The 21999-nt window shown below is 42.2% G+C and overlaps 1 protein-coding gene across 7 annotated transcripts in view; it reads left to right on the top strand.

Annotated features, from left to right (window-relative positions):
* The window catches only part of FOXN3 (forkhead box N3), a 215718-nt gene that overhangs the window by 168000 nt on the left and 25719 nt on the right, over positions 1-21999 (top strand). For 4 of the 7 annotated variants that reach the window (XM_076345255.1, XM_076345259.1, XM_076345254.1 and 1 more), the window contains exon 5: positions 17216-17281. The exons of 2 other annotated variants lie outside the window; for them this stretch is intronic. In XM_076345255.1, coding sequence (XP_076201370.1) covers positions 17216-17281 — 66 coding nt within the window. The remainder of the gene's footprint in view (positions 1-17215; positions 17282-21999) is intronic. One more of the 7 variants, XM_076345258.1, reaches the window with a different exon arrangement.

The raw sequence follows: 21999 nt of genomic DNA, 5'->3' as shown, positions 1-21999 counted from the left end.
GTGCTACTCCCAAGGTTTTGCTGGAACAGGCTTGCTGGACATAGGTGTCGGTGAAGAAGGATCGTTCCAATGTATCTTACTCTGGATTCCAGACGTGAATATGGGCCCAGGGCTTAACAGAGAGAGTCCAGATGGACTGAGCCTTCAGTCTTCCGTCACTGCCTGGAGATCTGATGTACTTTACTTTGAAATTGATAAATGGAGTGGTAGAGAATTGTTGCTGTGATATGAATTATTCCCACTGTTATTAAATAATAAACATGACCACAGCGACCTACTCACTCTCTAGACTGGATTCCTTCTGTGGCTTAATCTTGGTAATGGCTTTGTATTTGAACTACATAATGTCACGGGTGAGCTGCGGGCTGCTGAAGAAAGGGGCAGCAGAAGGAGGTTGGTAGATTGATACCATATCGTGTGTATCATAAAGTAAGGCAGTAAAAAGCCTCAGGAAATTATATTTCTTAAGTAATGCAATCAGAATTGCACTTAGACAGAGGAGATGGCTTTGTATTTACTAGCCGTGTTTACTGCTTTTTCTGATGTGTCCAAATAGGAAAAACAGGTATTTGGAAACTTCAGGGAGTGGAAAATGGAGTTCTAGACCCGAATCTATACAGTTACTTTTGGGAATAACACAGCAAAATGAGTGAGCTTGATTTGCTGCACAGCAGATGCCAGGATTATATGAAGTGGAAGGAATTTTTTACTTTTAAACCCTTTCAGTGTGATGAAATGCAGGGGAGAGGAAGGAGGGGCTGACATAAGTGCCCTCATTTTTTTAACCTCTTCTGTGCTCTGAATCCAGAGATACCAGTTGATTCATGCAAGAACAGCCCGTCTATGTAGGTGGACTCTACCAAAACAGTAATTAAATGTAGTATATGTTTCTGGACTAGAGCGAAAATGGAACGGAAAATAATACTATTTATTCTGTGGTTTAAAGCCGTGCTGCTATAAACAGAAAATGCAACAAACAGAGAACTGAGTTTGCATGAAAATCTTTTTTGGTATTTATGCATTATTTAAAACAAGTTTAGCAGACTATAAAGCTTTTGATTATAGTCAGCTTGTAAGTGTGTTCTGCTACGTTGTGCAGCATCTCAAAATAAAACGGACCAGCAGTTTTTTATGAAAGCTAAAGGCTCTCAAGACCAGCTCGTGGGAGGGGCAGATGGTATTTGGGCATTGTGTTGTGGTCTTGCAGTCCACGTGATGCTATGTTGGGCTGATTCATAGAGCTCCCTTTGCAGAGGTATCATAGTGAGCTGCTTCACTGACAGAAGAAACATTTGAATGAACTTTCTTGCCTTTTGCACTATTTTTAGTAAATACCATTGACTGCTGTTGTATTTAAAGAAAATGACAACAGTATATCAGAGCCTTTATTAAAATAAACTGGTGTCCCTTGCAAGCAATGATCCTTCTGTTAAGGAGAGCTTTCTGTGTCGGCTGTGATAAGGTGAAGAAGCTGTGCAGGTAAGGTTCAGCCCCAGGTTTTTATGGCGGGATCACGCAGGACTGTGTTGGTCGCCTGTGGTGGGCCTGGCAAGCGGGCAGCCCAGGTGTGCTTCAGCTGTGTGAAGGGCCAGCACGCTGCCTCGGCACCATGTTTCAGTCCAGCGTCCGCTTCCTTGCACAAGTGAAAACTCGTGTGAACTGAAAAGTGTTCCCACTCCCCTGCAGGCAGGGTGCTGCCCCCTCCACCTCCCCTTCCCACGGTGCCCGTGTGCAGCCCTGCCTCAGGTGCGCACAATAAGGTTGGGATGCCTAAATGTTTTAGTTGGACAGGAGAGAAATGTTTTTCGTAACTAATTTAAAGAGGGTCAAAATACTTCCTTGCTGACGGGAGAGAAACGGAGTGGGGGAGCTGCACTAAAGCAGGGATGGCAGTGAAATCCCAGGTGACAAGATCTTTGCGGCATTTCCCTTTTAGGCACTAAGAAAGCTCCGCGTGACTTAATGTTCAAAACCTGTTGAACCTGTTGGCAAGAATAGAGCCCTAGATCCTCGTTGCAGATGGTTTATTTGTTGCTACCAACTGCATTTCAATTGCCTAGTGATAGTATTTGTTTTCTTGGAATTTGCTTTCTGGTGCAAGGTTTCAGCGGTGGCTCCTGACCGCAGCCCTGCAAAGGTGGAGTTGCTGCTGGCCAAGGTGCGGCGGGGCTGTGGGCACCCCACAAGCCCTGTCCTGCCACCGGGAGGGCAACGGCAGAGGAGGAGTGTTGTGGCTTTGAAGGGGCTGAATGTGGGAAACGGGGGAAAACTGCAGTTGCTTCCTATTCCTGCTGGCAGGCACAGTCGGCATTAAACCCGTTACTTTTATAGGAACAAGCTGACCTACTTATTAACACATTGTATTTCAGTGTTCAGTTATGACTGTCTGCCCCAGAGGGGTTGTGTTTCCGACCCCGCCAAAACTCGGGCCACGGCCCTGTCCCAGCCTTGCTGGGGGTCTTGGGCAGTGCGTGTTGGTGCGTCTGTCTGGTGGTGAGGAGCTCTGGTACCATGGCGATGGCATCGCACACTTATCTGCGTGGAAAAAGGGAAAAAGCCTGCTGGAAGGACTGATACATGCCAAAGAGGAACAGGAAAATAGAAAGAAAGGAAAATTGGAGTGGAGTGATGTTTAAGTATTATGAAAGTTTTTGACCAGAAATGTGTTTTTGACTGCATTCTGTGGGGTAAAGAGGGGCAAGTCACTAATGGCAATAGCTGTGGGTGTGCTTAAGGTGTCTGAAAGGAAAATTGTTTTGCCAGCTTGTGAAATTCATAGGTGATTGTAGTCAGCTGCCCTTCCCTAGCCACATTCGTAAAGCGAGGTAAGGGTTGGTTTGATAAGAACATGTGTAAATGAGCAAGTTTGGAGAAGACTAAACATCTGTGTGGGGTCAGTGAGGAGCTTTCTCTAGATTTGGTCAGCTGGTGGCACTGTGGTGATGTAAGATTTGTGCATCTCATCTCATGGAGATGAGGGCATCAGCCAAGATGGGAGGCAGTCCTGCAGCTCTTTCCAACCAGGGCTTTGGTCTGTTTTAGCAAATCCAGATTTCTGTGAACAAATGATAAGAAGTGTGGTGGTGAAGATGCACTAGGAAATGTCCTTTCTGTGGCAGACAGTTGCTTCTGCCTCTGCTCTGGGGGCCTTTCAGTTTTTCAGAGCTATTGGATGCCCATTTTGCTAGGCCAGCGAGAAGTACCTGCTACCATCCATCTGTAACAGTGGACTTACACCCTCTCTGTTGGTCTGGGTGGAATATATACTCTTACATGACTTTCCAGTAAAAATGGATTTGCTGCTTTGACAGAACCCTTCAGCTGATTTAAAAGAAAATTTTCTGCTACGTTATATAGAGGCTTTTGTGAATATATCTGTTTAGTTTCCTGCCTGGAAAGCCAAGATAATTATCCAAATAGTCAAAGTTTTCCAAGGGATTTCCTCCAGTTTTGCCCCCTGAAAAGCTGTGACCTCCTTCGGAGATTACATTGCAGTGTAGCCTTAGCTTTGAGGACCGTGGAAGGTGGAGTTCACGTAGGATCCATGCTCAGCCAGTGTTACACAGGTTTTGCTGCAAAATTCATTTTTCTACCTTTTGCACTTTTTCTCCGGTACCTTGTACGCGCGTGTGTCTCTTTTTCTTTGATGTACACATATACCCGTAGTCAAACTACTTAATCTAAAAGTTTGGAAAGAAAAGAGAGAATTTCTGCGTTTAAATTCTTGAGAGGCACTCTGCTATCATAATGAGAGAGCTGTAGGATTACCCAGAGATACAAAATGACAGACATCATAGTTAATACTCATCAGCATCCTTTCTAGCAATCTCAAAGCAGTCCCATCAGTAAAAAGCCTAAGCAAGCTGTGCTGCATTATCATGATTGAGGGCCAGATCAGATTTGATGTTGCTGGCTGACTAAAGAGGAGTAGAAAAGGAAGTTTTCCCACTTCTAAAACTAACTTTATAAATAAGCTCTTTGTAACGTTGCAGATACATCCTCACACTTCTGCTAAAATACTCAGTAATGACATGACAACCAACCTCAAACTGTTTCCAGATACTTTGCCTTGAAACTAAAAGGAAGGGAGCTGTTTACATTCATCCTTGATAAAGGAAGATGTAGCTCAATGCTTTCCCAGCATTAAGAGTTTGGGGGTTTATATATTCCAGGCCCTTCCCAGCCAACAACAAGTCCAGCAACATTGATTTTTAATCAGGCATAATTACCACTGTTAGTCTCCTCTGAAACAAGTGAGTGATACGACTTATCTCCAGCCATTTTAAGGCTTTACACTGTTTTCCATAACTGTTTTATCACTGTACAATCTAGCACTTGCTTCCCTGCACTAAGGAGTCCTGTAACTACCAGGTCTCTAACTTTACTGGAATTTCACTGACAAATTTGCATAAAATAGAAATATTTTCATTGGTGTGTTCCCAATGGAAGAATATTTGTGGCTTTTATAACAAAGGCTCTACAAAGACTTTGTATTATATTATACAAAGACATGTATTATACATGCCTTTAGCATGTTTGTTGTACCAGATGAAATGTTGTACCAGATGAAATGTTGCACCAGATTTATGAAGAATTGTTTCTAAATTGGGGCATCAGGTATGTGCTAGGGGAGGGGAGAGGAAAGGATCCCTATAAGGTTTTCAGTTCTATTCCTGACTGCATGCAAGACAGCTGTTTGCCTATAAATGATGACATTAAAATGAAAAATACATAGGAGCTTTTTTCTTTTTGCATTTCCTTTTCTGGAGGTCCGACACCCTTATAATTTGAGATTTTTCTACCCCCTGCTAGAGACAGGAAGAAGAGAAGCAGGGCGGTTCAGCGTGGGGAGGGAAATCTTCAACAGACACTGGGGTGCTTAGAAACTCTTCATCTTCTGGCCGTGGAAGTCAGGATGAGATGAGTCGGGAGGGCCTCTGTACGGTGGTGGGTAGTCAGTTCGTTTGACTCTTCCATGAGAGGGCAGGCGATCGTTAAAGATCAGAGGGCAGAGATGGGGAGGGGGGCAAGATGAATGTGTTCTTTCTGTTTTGTTTTGTCGTAATCGATCTGATTACCAAACATTATTAAGATTTGTTTTCCCAGACAGCCGGTGCTTTGCTCTCACAGACACACAGATCTGACGCACAGATCATGCTAGTAAATTGAATTTGGGCTGGCAGAGTTAGCATGAATCGTTTGCTGTACGTACGTGAAGCAGAACTCTCTAAAAGGCCAGAGAGATGCCTGTGTGCTGCACTGACAAGGATTACAGAAACTTGTGGTTAAAATCAGTAAGCCAGCTCTCACTAGAGTTTGTTGAAATTTTGGATTACAAAAAGAAACGTGGGCATTTTTTCTGTTTGGCTGTAAACACAAAATTGACAAGAAGACCTCATACTTACTAAAAGCAAGCCCACCCTTTCTTCATGGCAGCTTTTGTCATGCCACCTGTTTGGCTGGAGCGACGGCCGTTCCTCCCTGGCAGGGACACGGCTGCCTGGGATGGGGAGCTATGTTGGGGAGCTGCAGGGGAAACGAGATCTAACACCATTTAAAAGGTGGTTTCCTCTCCGGCCTTGCTGTGTGCCCGTGAGAATGGTGCAAAACTCACTTGTGATTCTTGTTAATGAAAGCACTAACGTTTTTACAAAACTGTCCTGAGCTATAGTTAAGCTGCCCAGCTGTTCCAGTCTGGGGCTGAGCCCTGCAGGATGCTGGTACTCTGATCCTCTTCCACAGGGACTACTTGTTCTCTGGCTTGTATACACAGATAAGTGCTTTCCTGGATTACAGCCACAGCTCTCACTACTATCTGGATAAAAAATAATTTTTTTTTTTTTTTTTTTAAATGTCTACCAACTTCTTTTAGGCACAGCCTGTGCACGTGGTCAGTTTGGGTCCCCGTTCACCGCATAAAGAGAACGGGACAAGAGCCCCTTAGCTTAACCACTCTGTTTTGTGAAGTAAATATGCTTTACACCTTTCAGCTGAGGATCTGAAAGAGTTTGCAAAGGAATTCTGGTTGTATTCCACTCATTCCTTACTTCTCCGATAATCTCGCCTGTCAGCTAGCAGTGATTGACAGTCCAAGGAGTTTGAACAGCATCATTCATAGCAAATCAGAGTGGAATCCTGTGTCTCCCCTTCTTTTTTAATTAAAACGTAACAGATAATAGTAAGTAAAAGGTTGTTTCAACTGTTTTGGTTAGAAAGGAGCTACATGATAGCAGTTTGGCATGTTAGAAGCATTTAAGGGGCCTGTAAATGTGACTTAGCTGCAAAGTCTTGCCTGAGTGCTCACCTTCTAGAGACTCGAGTGAATTATTCTCTTGTCACATTTCAGTTCATGGTATTTCATATTTCCTCTGTTTTTGAAATGTTTAAGTAAAAAAATCCAGCGAAGCCAATATTTAACTTAGATGTTTGCTTCTATATAGCGCAGATGGTACTAAATCTTTGCATTAGCAAAGTGTTTACTGGAAGATCTGAGATGCATATGCAACCGAATTCAAGAAAAATGTAAGCGAAAGCAAGTTTGATAGATTTTTACAGGTCTGCAACGTATCTTCTACAAAATCTCTTCTATGAAGTATTGAAGTAAGAAACAAAAAACCCCTAATAACTAGGATGCTATGTTTAGTCTAAACAAACTGCGTTGCAGTTGTTTTAAATAAATCCTGTTATTATGTATGCTTTTTAAGCTAAGTTAAAGCCCTAACCTAAGGCTGACTAATTTCACTCTTAGTCTCTTCGGTGTTCAGGCAGCTTATGTTCACTGTGTTGCTTTCAGCAGGAGCTTTCACTAAAAAAGGCCAGTATGGTCTCAGAATATTGATTGTTGTAATGAGAAGGTAATTCTGCTACTCCATTGGTTATCTTGTAGACATCTGCAGTGGAAATGTCAAGATCTTCAAAGGCTATCTTTGTTTTCATATGTCTTTATAATAATTCTTCAAAAACGACGTTAGTTCCTGCACTGCCTTACCGTTGGCTTGCATCTCATCTCTCAGCCCACTTGGGAAGCTCTCCAGCAAAAAAAGTCAAAAGGCCCTAAACACTAGATTCCTGCTCTTCTGTCGTTTCCTTTATTTGAAAATTAAAGAAGTTTTAGAAGGAGTATTGCAGGAAGAGTGGAACCAGTTTTGTCAGATGATGGCAGTGTTGCTGGGGCTGTCTTCCCTCCTCCATTGATTTCCTTCTGAGAAGCAGAAGAGCAGCTTGTTCTAGCCATGTTGAACATCACTCCCTGGGGAGAGTGCTCAGCCGTCATCCACAGACCTGGGCGAGTCTTTAGTGTCTCCATGTACAGGCTGGAGCTGGCTCATAGCAATGCAAAATAATGGTTGTCATGTGCTCAGATGGAAAATAGGCTTTAGTCTGCTTCTGTTTGTTTGGGTAAGTTTGTGTCTAGTCCTGTTGGTCTTTAATGGGGATACACTTGCAAAAGATTGGCAAGGGAGAAAGAGTTGCCCCAGCAGGGTTTTCCAATGTGTTTAATAATAGGTTTTCAAAACTAGTAATTTGATTTATTTGTTTATTGATTGATTCATACTAGTGACTGTTATTTGGTCTCAATCTCAGGAAGAAGGGAAGTAAATGGTATGGACTTCGATTTTTCTTTTTTTATAATATGCCTGCTTGTCTTGGACATAATTCTACAAACAAAAAGCAATCTGTTCTCTCAGGTGTGACTTTACTCAAGAATTAGCATTAACACACCTCCATTTATCCACTGTCCCTCCTGGGGAAAACATACCTAATCTAAAACTGGAGGGCAAGCCTCGGCTGGCTGTCATGGCTGTGTGGTATGGAGTTGAGCCCCAGCAGACTGCATACCTGCCGGTCTGTGTACCTGCTAGTTGGTCATGCTTATACTGTTTTTTTAAACATACTTTTGGTGGCAATTCTAGCTGTCCTGCCTACATCCACGCCTTGAAACCCAGCATTGCACAGCGTACACCAGAGTAGGAACTGTCGGGCTTGCAGCCAGTTTTCCCAGCCTTTCCTAGGTTCACGAAGAAGCCCCTGTGCACAGACCTCCCTAAGCTGTGGGCCACCATCCTTCCCCTCTGGTTCTCCCAGTCCCCCACGTACGAGGCTCTGCCTGCTGGCACCTCTCTGCACCTTCCTGCCTGGACCTGCTCTGCTGTCCTGCAGAGGAGAGCAGAAGAGAGAAGGCAAGAGTCTGAACAGAAGTTTATATGCAGGCATGGGAGTGCAATGGAAGAGGTGAGACCACTTGCAAGCCAGGTCTCGCATGGCTTGCTCACTGGTTTTCCTTCACAGTGCTGTGGTTCAAGTGCTACTGGAGTAGCCTCTGGCCAGCTCCTCTTCATTATACCGGGAGTCTCGCTTACATGCTTAAAGCTGCTGCCACAGTGCTCAGGCCGGCCGCATATGACAGCTGTGGGCTTACATCACCACTCTGCACTGCGTTGAGTGTCAGGTATGAGGCTCCAGCTCTGTGCCGCTCTCCTCCAAGTGCAGATAGCCACCGAGCTTCAGGCATCCTGCCTGAGTTCAGCAGCTCAGGGCACATGGCATGCTGGAAGCTGATAGGTATGGGTCCTGTGCCTCCATAGCGCTGCCTTTAAGCTTTTTGCAGGTCGGCTTTGTCATGAAGTGGTGCGAAGTCTGATTCTGGAGTGTCAGACATCATCCTGGTGCTTCTGCAGGTTTAGGTAGATGAGCCTCTGTGTAAATAGGCTTCCACTGGTATAGTTTCTTCATGACTGTGTTTTTGTGCTCTTTCCCTCTCTGTCATAGCGTTTTGCGGAGGACTTACCTGCCCTAGAGAAGCACAGTTTGGCAGGCAGCTTCTGGAGAGTCCCTTTCCCTGGGTCACGTTGTGAGCAGCGACACTGCGTAAATACTTCTGAAAACTCACATTCAATCTTTTTACTTTGCTCCAGCTCCTGTTAGAAGAGTTTTCCAAAATACTGTTGCTGTGTTGTCTAGAAGTGTTCTGGTTACCAGTCTGTCTTCAACCAATGTTGCTTCACTGAAGCTGTCTTTAAACTTAATAGTTCTTCTTCCTTGTTTCCCCCGCCCTGCATCCTGTGGTCACCTCATTGTATTCATAGAGTCTTACTTCTTTTCTGCCTTTGTTTTGCTTAACTGAGCAAGCCAAGCTCTCTGTTTTCTCTCCTAAAGTAGGTTTCTGTGTCGGTTCAGTTATCCAGCTTGGGTTTTTAGCTTTTTTTCTTCTTTTTTCCAAAGAATGAATCTTTCCTACTTTTCTCAGGATACAAGTTGGAGAGAGCTCTTTGCGCAGTGACTTGGAGGAACTGCAGCCTCCCGCAGGCTGAGGTCTAGAGTTCCTCAGCCCAGTCTATTTCCCAGAGGTTTCAGAGAAACCGTTTAGTTCATAAAAACTTGCTCTTTGGAAATCCTAGATCTTAAAGAAAATTAGGCTTGCTGTTATCCTTCCTACTTAATCTAAACTGAATCACTTCATGGTCCCCTGTTCCAAAGTTGTTCTCGTTACTTAAGATAAAAAGCAGAAAAGAATCTGTTCTTGTTCATTCAGCAACGTGGATAAAGAAACTTGTCAACTGTCACATCCAGGAATAACTGGCCTTACCATGGTTAATAGCATTTGTTCTCCAGTCTGTACTGTGAAGTTGGTCTCCCATGTTGACATAATGCCCATTTCTTTAATGATGCAGAGCTCTATCCAGATCCATATCTGGTGCAAGAAGACAAGAGCAGACCCAGTGTCTCTCTCTTAGAAGTCGTCTTTGACCATCTTTCCACAGCATTTCCAAACATACTCTGTTTTCTTCTCTTTTCTTTATTTCTGAAGTCTGCTGTTTCATTATTGCATGACAGTATCCTTCCATAGAAAACCCGTATTTCTTTTCCTTGAAAAGCACAGACCTTTTGACACCTGTTTCAATAATAATTGCCGTTCTACCCTGTTTGTGAATTTTCCTGTAATAACACTCGTGCCTTGAGTTCCTCTTTTTTTTATGTCAGTCTGCCTGCGTTATTAGCACACAACTATTTTAGCTGTTGGGTTTTTTGTTCACCTTTTCTGCTCTTGTTTTTGGTTTTAGACTACATTTGGCTCCCTAGTTAGACTATATACAGTCCTTTCACTGGCAGTGTCACATGCCTGACCCCTTTTCTCATCATTAGTAGCATTTTTTTCCTTCAAATCCCTGAAATACCTTTCTCACTGTTGTTTTCATGTTTATCTGACATTTCCTCCTTCCCTTTCTGGACCCTGAATCCGGTGTGGAATTTGTTTGCCTCCCCCAGCCTTCCCCTGCTGTGTTTATGCTGTGGGTTGTGCCATGGTGGTTCCAGTAGTTGGGATGTTAGGGGTGAAGCTGTCCTGGAGACTCATCTTGCAGTGAAAGTACTCAAAAGCCACCTTTTCCTGCAGAACCAGTGGCTGAGAGAGGGGGGGACTTGTAAGCATTTCCCCAAGGGTCACTCGGGCTGTGCAAGATGCATCGGTTCTTTTCCAGTCAGCATGTCCTGTGCATGCTGGACTGAAAGACATCCTTGGTTCTCAGGGTCTGGTGGACAGGAATGTATTTTGAAATAGCATTAGAGGGAAATGAGTGCTTGCAACAAACACTTGTATGGGACAATAAGGTATGGTTTATTTGGTCTTAAATGGTCAAGAGTTTTGTGGACGGCTTCCTCCTGCCAGCCATCCTCCCACTTTGCTGGAAGAAAAACCTATTGTTAGCAGCAGGGCCATTATGAAAGCTTGAGCTTGAGCAGTGATGACCTTGATGTCCCAGTTAGAGATAACAGACATCTGCATAACTGGGGACAAAGAGCATGTGTATTTGTGTGTATGTGTATCCTTTGGTCAAAAAAAATACGTGTGCAACCTGTAAGGCTGCAAGGAGTTACAGCCCTCATAATCCCATCTTCCACTGTAGAAGCTGAGGCTGCAGCAGTCAGTTAAGAAGATGGTTGAAATTCCTGATCACAAATTAGGTAAGTACATGATGGAACAGCAAATTGTTTCTCTCTTCTTCTGTGCTGGGCTCACTGGCTAGTGCTTTCTCTAGCTGATGTTTTCTGTTCAGTACTACAAGCTGCACAGGCTGCATGGAGTCAAAAAAAGATTTTACTGTTGCCTCTGTGATGGATAAAATTTATTTTCACATCCTTCAGCACTGAAAATTAAGCTTGCCAGTAATGTATACCAAAAGGAAAAATTATTTTAAAAATAAAGGAACAAAACCAAAGCAAACATCTCCGCCCTGTTTCTAAGCAGAGAATGTATTATAATACGCCATTTTCATGCATAGGATGTATATCTCATCTCTCTTTATTCAGCTGTCTCTTAAAAGTTTTTTGTATTGCACTGGTAAAATATATATCAGTGTTGTGAGTCTTTCTTTTAACAGTTAATTGATCTTAATCTTTACTACAGAGATGAAAAGTTAGAATGATATGTTTTGGTGTCATACAGCTTTGCAAATGATAGATGAACCACTGAGTTTGGGCATGTGTAAGACCTTCTGTAACTCTTCCTCCTATCTTTCTTTTTATTAAAGCTAATATTTTTAACAAGAATATATGTTGTAACTGTTTGTTTATACAGTTTTTCAGCTGATAAAATGGTATTGTTAGAGAATGGAAATTGTATCTGTAGCTTCACGACGGTACAAATTTAACAAATTAGAGGAGCAGGAAGAAGGTTTCTTTTACAAATGTTCTGTATTTTTGAAAATTAGACCTCTCAGAATAATTTGTGCCATAGCTTACTTGGCAGTGCTGGAAATGAACTTAAAAAACGGGAAAAATTATTGGTTCGTTTAGACCCGTACCTTTCTTCTTCTGTGTCTCATACTAGATCCTTTCAAAGGAGTGGGAGAACCACTGTGACTGCCACAGACCAGTTTTGTATTGCTAGTGAAATTGCTTCCTCCTGGCCTCTGTTATATAGCTTCCAGAATTCTCATTCTTGGTCTTTCGTGCACTGTTGTTGAGGTACGAATATAATTTCTTGTTTCTTCCCAAGATCTTGGTTCTGAATCCTGTTGGCTTACCGTATGCTTCCACAAGTATTCTGTTTATTTTAAGAGCTCTACTCAACCTTATTTAAATATTTCAGAAGTGGACTCAGTGGCATCCTACACCGAGGAGTTTGACAGAGTTACAGTACTTACAGTTTTCTTCAGGTATTTCTTTCTATCTTGCACATTGCAGTTTTATTTTAACAGCTATGTTCTTATTCTGTCATCAGGCAAAATACATTAAAAATAGGAAAAGAAAAAAAAAAACCAGGGGGAAAAAAGCCTTAACTCTATTAATTATTCTTTATGTCTTTGACCTAACCTGACTCATACCAAGGTTAACCATCATGTTGTGGGAAGGCAAAAGGCACATCTATTAGCAGACAAGTTATATAGGGGCAAGCTGCTATTTGCTCTGTTGCAGTTTAATAAGCCTGAAGGTAAAAGGTGGAAGACAGTGTTGCTTCTGCAACATTTTCCTGCTGCTGAAAATTGAAAATATCAAAGAATCAGATCACAAAAAACATGTAGGAATGAGCTGTGCTAGGAATTGAAGCAGGGAATAAAAAGACTGATCTTGTAGAAAAGGAATAAACTGGACTTTTATCTTCTGAGTACAGTGGCATTCCAAGTTTTATGCATTCCAGCTAGAGTAGAGCATTTGAATGGAAAAAAGCAGTGGAGGGTGCTGAGGCAGAAGCAGAAGGGGCCAAAAGCTAGCATACTGAATGGTGAAGTGAAATTCTTTACAAAAATAGTTCTATTTTAGAGGTAGTAACTTTAAATTAAAAGAAGATCTTATAAATTCCTTCCTGATGAGATAACATGGCAATGGTTGTAGTGTACAGATGGTGCGGTTTATTTACTAACTATATTTTTTACGTCAGTTGGCGGTAACATTTTAGTAGTACCTAAATATGCATCTTAAGTGCCTCTCTAGGCATCTGTGCTGGAAAATTCAGGCCATGGTTGCTTTGAACTGCTTCAACTGCTATTTCCTTTAAAACCTCATAGTATGGCTATAAAAATAAATACCCTCTAGCAAAATCAAGAGGGACCGTGTTATCCTAATTTTTATTATGATTTAGTTGGAAGGGGATGGACTTGAAGCATTCAGTGAAATTAGATCAAAGTTTGAAATAAAAATATCAAAATAATATGAATTACTATAAAACACTTCCTCTCTCTATGAAATGAACTCTGATCAGAGATCACAAACATAATAAAAGGACAGCTGTCACATCCGGCTTTCTCAGGTACCCTGTTCGGTTTTAATTATTTTTTGTCAATTCTAGAGTAAACAGTCTGCTACCTGAGGGTTATCCTCTGCATTGCTGAACATTTGTATGTAATCTCGTGCCAAAATATTTCATGCCTACTATTTCGCCACTTCACATGCCTGTGCAGGACAGATTCTGATCTATACAGGTAATGTGCAGAGTGAAGTTTGGCTCAAAGCACGTCTTGACATTATGGACTAGATAGTAATTCCACAGAGTGATAATTTGTAGGTTAGTTCCTCAGTGAAAGAACTAGATGCTGTTCAGCGATTTGGTGGTCACTTTGGCACACTTAGCTGAAGAGGGGTTTGAATCTAAAATGCAGCCAACAGACCTGCCATGAGGTTTGTGACTTACCCTTTGTTGATACTGTCTTCATCAAAAGAACTTTTGTCTTTGAAAGCAATGCTGGCAAAAATAACAGTAGGCTCCCACTGCAAGGGGAGGTTCTGCAGCAGTGGTGGGGTTCCTGCCCCTTGTTGGCTTTGAACTGCGTTGGGATGTATGCTTTCATGCCTTCTGAGTTTGTGTAAGTGCTTAACGTTTCTTCCAGGTCCGTTCTGATAACCCTGTGAAGGACACTTGGTGGATGAGGGACCAAGCACTGAAACTTCAGATTGTAGCATGAAGCACTGAGTATATAGACGGCAGTCATCTGTTAGGGAGAGCTGTGGCTGCTGGCAATTTTTGCCGCTATTTTTTTGTCACTCTCCGATGTTGCCTGTTTGAGACTTTGACGTACTCTTCCTTCTTCGTACAACACCCACAATCCTTCCTCTTCTTTGTTGTTCCTTACTTTCCTCTTTCACTGGGAAAGTTGGGCATCTTCTGCTTTCCACTAGCAAAAAATGAACATACAGTTTGTGTATGCAGTCAAGCCACCACTTTAATTATCAAAAAGAAACCAGAATGCATTCATTTAAATACTTAATTTTCTAAATTCCAAAACTTTGTATGTAGTTATTTTTAACCTGGTTTCCTAGGGAAAGATGTTCCTGCAATCATTTTTCACTAACCACCCACTGTTAATAAATTCAGGAGCCTTTGTGTTGATCGCAGACTTCAGGTAGGACAGAGATCTCAGTAATGAAATCCACAGCTTCACAAATGCAGACAGGCGGGTAGAAGGGAGAGGATCCAGTTACCAGGCTGGTCGGGCTGCCATGCGAGGTCAGCCCTTACTGCTACAAATGAGAGGATCCGCGTGGAAGAGTCTTCACCAAGGCGCCAACTGTGGGGAAAGGGCAGTCGGCGTGGGGGCACTGGTGGGTACCAGGAGTCTACGGAGGAAATGCCAGTCCAAGGAAAGACGCCCTTCATTTGCCTGGCTTCAGTGCTGCTCCTCGTGACTACTTTTTGGCTCTTCTTGATGTCCTTCTCAGGAGAACACTTGCAAATTGCGAGCGTAAACGCTGCGCAAGAATGAACTGGCCTTTCAGTTTTGCCCTCGGATGTTGCTTCTGCGCCTTTTTGTGTGGTCTCTGACTGCTGGCCCTCAGCCCTTGACTTCCTTATGCAGCCAGTCCCTCCTTTTTTTTTTTTCCTCTCTGCAGAAGGACAACCCAAAGCACAGTGTCCTCGATCCTACTGACACCACCCTGGGTGCGTGTCTCCAAGCCCTCTTACCTCTGCCAAGGCATTATGGAATAGCTGTCTGGTTCCTTCAAGAATATACCAATGGGAACAGAGCTAGATGCCATAGCAGGTGTGGATGTGCTTGAATCATGGTTGTGCTTTGGAAAACAGCTGCTGTGGATGCAGTTGTGTGTTGTAAACAGCTCGTTAGTGTTGTGAAGTCATTACAGAAACACGGTGGTACCATTAGTGGTCCGAAGGCTAAGAACGCACCTTTCAAGATAAACTGATTGCATCAATTTTATCTCAAAGCACAGAGTGTTACACAGACAAAACCCGAAGTCAGCAGGAAATGTGTTTTTTCTGGTTGTGTCCTTTTGTTCTTTCAATAGCAAAATTAACGTTATGCTACAATGTTACCCAGTGGTGGGACCTTATTTAAAGTAAAACAAGAAAACAAAATTTAGGAACAGCTGATAAACAAATGCTGAAGTTGGCTGTATGAATTATGATACAGTAAATTCAACTTCTAACAATCTTCTGATTTTATGGTATGAAAGAGATGGGAGAATTCTGGTTTGGTTTGGCTTTATTTCTCAGGCTTCTTTGCTTTTTGTCTTGCTTTTTAATGTTAGATAGATTATCCCTCTTCAGTTTGACTAAAGAGAAACTTGCTATGTGGGCTGTGTGCTGTATGGATCCAGTCCTGCAACATGGCACGTGTTCAGGAGTGAAGCTGTTTGGAAATGGCACTTTTAGCATAGATGCTCGCAGCGGGAATATTGCTTTGGCTGTATCTTCAGACTTGAAGATGAACATAAGTTGGTAAAGCTGCTTTTCTGAGGAGTCTGCTGGTGACTTTTGAAAAGGATATGCCGACCTGTGCAGGAGACAGATGGGCACCTGCTTTCTAGTATGTGGGCACCTTTTACACTAATTTAGTCTGCTGCTGCTTCAATTTTAGTTTTACCCCTGCTACACTGTTGCTCTGTTTACTGTTTCAGCAATTAAATAAGAGAGTAGCCATTAGAAGTGTGTTTCCAGCTATTCACGGAAAAATAGTACATACTTAAACTAATAAAAAACCCCTTTTTTTTCCTTAATCGGTCAAGTGAATTTCTGTTTTGCTTAAACAGATACTGAAATCCTCTCTGCGTCATTTGTACTGTTAATAAATTGCAGGACTTTATACCACATCACATTACTGGCAATAGATTTGAAATATATAAAGGTACAATATACATATATTTTTAACAGTGAAAAGTAATTTTCTAACATAATAGCCAAAATAAAGTGCCATGAAGCTATTAGCAGTAAATTGAATTTTTTGGTATGTAATTTAGTATAAATACTGACAAGCTGGAAAAATAAAAAAAAACCCGAAACAACAAATGCATACTCATTAGTCATTCAGTTTAGCAGCGCAGAGGCAGCAGTCGGCCAGGGTGTGTGTTTTTATGTCTGCTTCAATTGCACACTTCATTTATTTGGACATGGCATAGGCGGCTTTCTCTGTCACGCGGCATCACTGCACGATTAGCAAGTTGCGCCCCAGGGCAGCTGGGACGCTTTGCTGGGGCAGATGTTCTTTTCAGCTTATTCAGTGGCCGTTCTGGGGTTGTTTACTGTTGTCATAGCTACCTACATTTCCATAGCAGCCGAGCTGCTGTGTGTGAAGCAAGTGAATATAGTTATAAAAGGATCATATCTTGTTCTGTCTCTATAACTTACCATCTGTCAACTGACTGTTCGTGATGGATTCAGAAACCAATTTAAGAATAACAGCAGCCGGCCGATGATTTTTGCTTATATTAAAGTGACAATGGATGAGGATGCAAATAAGTTGATGCTTCAATGAAATGCTAGTTCCCCCCCCCCCCTTAATTGTAGCAGTTTGGCTTCCAACACTTTCTCAAACACCGCTGAAATCCTTACCGACAAATCGAAATGACTGAGTGTCATCTGTACTTGCTCAGGTGTAGCTGTTCCTTACGCTTTCCCACTCTACTGTCAGCTCATCCCTGTGTGTTGCTTCCAAATTGTGGTGTTGCATCTGCTTTCACAGATCCTTTGTAAGAAAATCTAAATACTCTCCACAGAACTAAATAGTGAATTCATGAGGGTAACAGCGAAGGAATCATGCACACATGAGTACGGTTTGGTGACGTTCATCGCTGCGCTCTACTTAATAGTATCAATGGGATTACATGCAAGTTTGGGGGTAAATTCAATGTGTGATCAACGAGCCCTCTGAATAATGAACTCTTATACCTTTTCACTGCAGAGATTTGGTTGAACCTATAGTTTAGCAACGGGGGCAAGAAGATTAGCCCAGTTGTAAATAATGTATTTATTGGTTGATTTTTCCAGATCCTGACATTGATGCTGCCACTGCCATGATGCTTTTGAATACTCCCCCTGAGATACAAGCAGGTTGTGAGTAGATATTTCTATAGCATATAGCAACATAGACGTGTAAAGTTAATATTCTCTTTTATAAGTATACAGCATACCAGATAAAAAGAAGGATTTAATGAAGAAATATAACTTCCCTTGTAGACCCTTACGCTTCCTTGACCCTTACATGAGTATAATTTTGTGGTTCATACTACATTCTTTGTTACATGAATAATAGTAATCCATGATCTCTAATGTAAAAGAGGGGTTATTGTTATTCATGACATACACATAATTGAGTAACATACTATTATCCGTACTGATAGAAAGACCTGGGGCAACAGCCAGGAGAAAGGCAGAGAGAGAAAGAGAGCAAGAGAGCGAAGGGTAGATGGCATATGGTTTTGTTTTCATTTTGTTTTGATTTGACTCCCATCGTGTGAGTTACCACAGCCATCTGGATACTTTCCATTCACTTGGGCACTGTTTCAACTCCTTCCTTGCACACATCCTGCCCGTTTTGCTGCTTTGCTCTATCTGATGCAAGGCAGTAGGCAGGCTCCGGGGAGCAAGGAAAGGTCTCATTTCCTGCCAATACTGTCTTCCTTGTTCTGTGACCGGACCCGAGGTTTTGATGCTGTGTACTAACACAGCACTGAAGGGGCCGTGGCCCCTACTGTACTGGGCTTGCAAATAGGGTGGGAATCATCCTGCCCCACAGAGCTTGCAGTGAAGGTATTAGAGGAATCCGTAGAGTAATACAACCGTACAAAAGCAGAGAGTACAAGAAAACAAACATATTGCTGGTCAGCAAGCATGGTAGTAATGCCAAGTGACAGGCAGCTCTAAAAAATAAAGGCAGAAGTTAAAATAGAAGCCATTATCAAGCCTGTCTAGCATCACCGCTATTGTTATAGCTCACGCAGCCAAATCCAAATTCCAGGGGAAGCCTGGATTTGCGCTTTGATACTCTGCCTGGGGAAGAGAGTCAATTACCATCAAAGCATTTCCTGTGCAGCTGAGGAAAGCTATTGTCAGCCTGCTTTGTGACCCTGCCAGAGAAATGCCTCTTGAGAAGCTCCTCTCAAGGGAGAGCACGATGTACGAAGAAACTGTCTGTTCCGGAAAGAGAGAAGAGTGGTCCTTGTCCTCCTCTCCTGAACAGCTTTCAGGGACTGCGCACAGTAAAAGGGTGAGCAATCCCAGCTATGTGTAGGTAGGAAAAAGGAAAGATCTTATCGGGGAGAGGAGGTTATCATTTGGCTTAGTGGGAAGAATAAAATGAGAGATCTTCAGAGGATCCGAAATTTAAAGAAGCCAGGTTTGTGGGGCAGAGAAAAGGGGAAAAGAAGGTGGGGTAGAATGAGAGTGCAGGGGTAAAAGGGTATGTGAGAGAGGGAAGGAGAAATAAAGCACTATGTGCACGGAAAAGGATGGGAAAAACACAGAATAATCTGAACTCCTGGAGGAACTGGAGAGCAAGAGAAGATCGCAGACAAGTAAGGGAGGAGATCCATAGTAAGCTGCATGTACTAAACGCACTGCAGATTTTTATCACATGCGCATGTTTGCCAGCATTGCAGGTGTTTGCATGGAAATGATTTGGAGACTTGGGCACTGCCATTTCATAGAGATCATAGCTTGCAGGTTGGCAAATGGCTTATTGCTATTTTAGTTTGTAGAGGTTGCTCTGAGGAAGGAAATTCTAGCCTTCTACGAGTTTGGCATATCTCTCCCTCCATGTCACCTTCCCAGTGGGCTGTTGTGTCAGGACATCAAAAGTGAGAGGGAGATGAAAGCAGAAAGCTCCTCATTCACATTGCTCCCTCCTTAACGTCTGCAAATAACGAGGCCTTCCTCTGTGCCTTTAAACTGAAATGCAGGGTCTGCTCAGAGTTCATGAATCCTTCCAAACATTGGGTAGAATTGGCTGGCGCCAGGAGGAAAGGGCAGAAGTTTTTATCGTAACCTCAGAGATCCTCTGAATTACAAATGAGAAATATTTGTGTGTGTGTGTGAATGGGTACCTGAGGAAGTAAATCAGCCTGTCCTATGAATTGCAGTTGGGTCTCACTTACCTACCATGTTAGGAAAATCTTAGGCAACTTCAAGCATATTAATTACTACTGCACATTAAGAAACAATTGCATGAAAAATCACATTTAAAATTAGTTTTCAAACAAAAGGCAATTGGGCTATAAAAATTTCATCGCAATGCTGAGCATCGTCTAGAAGCTCACAGTTCATTCTCTGCTCTCTGTCGGTGACTACAAGTGGTCTGTAAATCAAGCTGTGAATGATCAGGGCAGTAAGCATGCTGGTACTGTTTGATCCCTTGAAGATTTAGAGTTCCGTTCGTCATATCAGGCTGTGGTGTCAAGCATGTGCTCAAGCCATCAGGGCTGCAAAATGCCCCATCTTCTGAAGACAAGCTTGCCTGGAAGTGATTTGAAGAGGGAGAGACATAGTTTACAGTTTGGCCAAAAGGTGTTAATACCTGACTGAAAACCCCTTTTGGTCTGAGAGTCTGACTCCGAGTGTGCCAGTTACTTCCACAACAAAGATGGTCAGACGGAGGCAGAACCTGAGTGTCATTTCACAGTATAACAACTTGACAAGTCAGAAAGTTTAAAACTCCAGTCCGTTAAGGCCTTTGCCTGTCCTACAAACATTTAACCATCGTGAAACATGGATACCTCTAAAGTGGATTCTGGCAGAGTCTGGATTCATGTTTTTGTGGACGGTTACATGTGTTAGCTTTTGACTTTGAAGGCATCATCTTGGATTAAAAGCTAACTTTCCAGCAGGATAAAAATCCGTGCTCATCTAGGCAATGTGGATGCTAAAAGCATCTTTAGGAAGAAGTTAGCCCCAGCCATCATTCAAAGTCTTATTAAAATTTATTCTCTTTATATAGTCTGTCAGAAAGGAATGCCATCTCAGTGGTATTAGAAAATCCAGAGTAAACTATTCCTGTTTTGTAACAGATTGATTAATTAGCTTTATGGTTTTAAATGACCATTTAAAATTCCATACCCATGTGTGAAACACTGCTAACAACCACTCATGAATTTTAAAATCAGCTTTTGCTTTTATAGGAAATCCTGATATGGTGTCTGAGCTGGCATAAACATTGCTTGCCATTTACCCCAATCACACCATGCTTTAGTTTTCATGCAAAAAAAGGTGGCAGAATAGAAGAGTAAAACACCGTTATTAGGATTATTTTGTGTTTGGGGGGGGTTTACTTTATAGACTCATGAAATTGATTGTTCACATTGTCACTAAAGGTCGGAAATAATGCAATTATAGTTGGGGTGTTGACATCAGAAATCAATTTCTAAAACATTAACACTTTGCAGTATTTTCACAGAGCAAATACTTCTAGATTGTAACTAAAGGCAGAAGTTCAAAGTAGCCAGCTCTGTGCAAGACTCTACTGAAACATACAATCCAGCTGGCACCAAGAATAAAGCATGAAAGATAGTGTGATATGCTAAGAAAGGGCATGTAGGAACATAGTTTTAATACTTTTTTTGCTTCAGTTTATGGAAGTCCTTGTATTTCATCGTTTTGTATGGTTTGATTGTGTTTAAAAAGAAACAGCAACTGAAACACCTGCTTTCTTCATTAGCAACTATCACAAGTTACAAATACTTTGGATTTTATTAGTAGCCAGTACATTAATATTAATTCCAAAATATGTGACTTGCATTGAAAACTGTATTTTGACCCGCAGGGGACTGGGTACTGGGCCATCTTGGGCAAGTGCGTCAAATTTCTGGGCCTGTTTTCCCTGATGGGAATCTAATTCACAGAGTGCGCAGAGGAAAAGGAGATGGTAAATGGAACAAATGGTAAAGCTCAATTTAGAAGTCATGACTACTAACTCAGTGAAGCCCGTGGGTTAGTTTTGGACAATTGTTAAGATTTTCAATACTTCAATTTTTACCAGTGATTTGAAAGTAAACGTTACCAGCTGTCACTCCAGTCACTCTTAAGAGTGTATCATCCTGAGCATGTCATTTAGTCTTGCCAAACCATTGTGTTTTGTCATGAATAAAATGGAGATTGGTTTTGGTGGTTTTGCAGTGTTTGGATTTCCTGAGGTTCAAGTCACTGTAAGCATTTTAAGTAGCATACCTTCTTAATTGGTGAGGTCATTCTGAACTTGGAACCATTTACTCTGAGGGAAGGACCAGTAAGAAGGGAGTGTGTGTAGTGTATTGCTGCTGCTGCTACTGCTGGTGAAACAATGCGGCAGTCAAAGTGATTATACTGGAAATCTTGATTTAATTCAAGAAGCTCCTGACTCAGCGATATTATACATGGCTTCAAATTCATGAGTAGTCCTTTGCCTGTTGCTGTATAATTTGGGAATTGCACACAAATGTAAGTACGTTGCTCAAGCTGAAGTTTAATACTGCAAACAGCTATAAACAGTGCTTGCAGACAGGGTTTGGGTAGAAACCAGGAAACTGAGAGTCCTCAGCTCTGAACATCCATCTTCTGTTTTTGATACTGCTCACCACTACTCACCCAGGTTAGCTGGAAAGTGGTGGCCTTCAGGAGACTTGGCAACACTGTTTTTGTGGGTGGTTCCTTACAGGAGTCTGAAGCGCTGTGGTAAAGATGTCTGGGAAGATAATGAGCACGGAGTTTTGCTGGGTGCTTCTTAACAAAGCAGGCTTTCCAAGGGTGAGATCAACATCTCTCTGGTTTGGAAATCTTTATTAATCTTTGTCTCAAAGCATATA

The sequence above is a fragment of the Aptenodytes patagonicus genome, chromosome 7, assembly GCF_965638725.1.
Source record: "Aptenodytes patagonicus chromosome 7, bAptPat1.pri.cur, whole genome shotgun sequence".
Lineage (NCBI taxonomy): Eukaryota > Metazoa > Chordata > Aves > Sphenisciformes > Spheniscidae > Aptenodytes > Aptenodytes patagonicus.
This window is presented reverse-complemented; position numbering and strand designations above follow the sequence as displayed.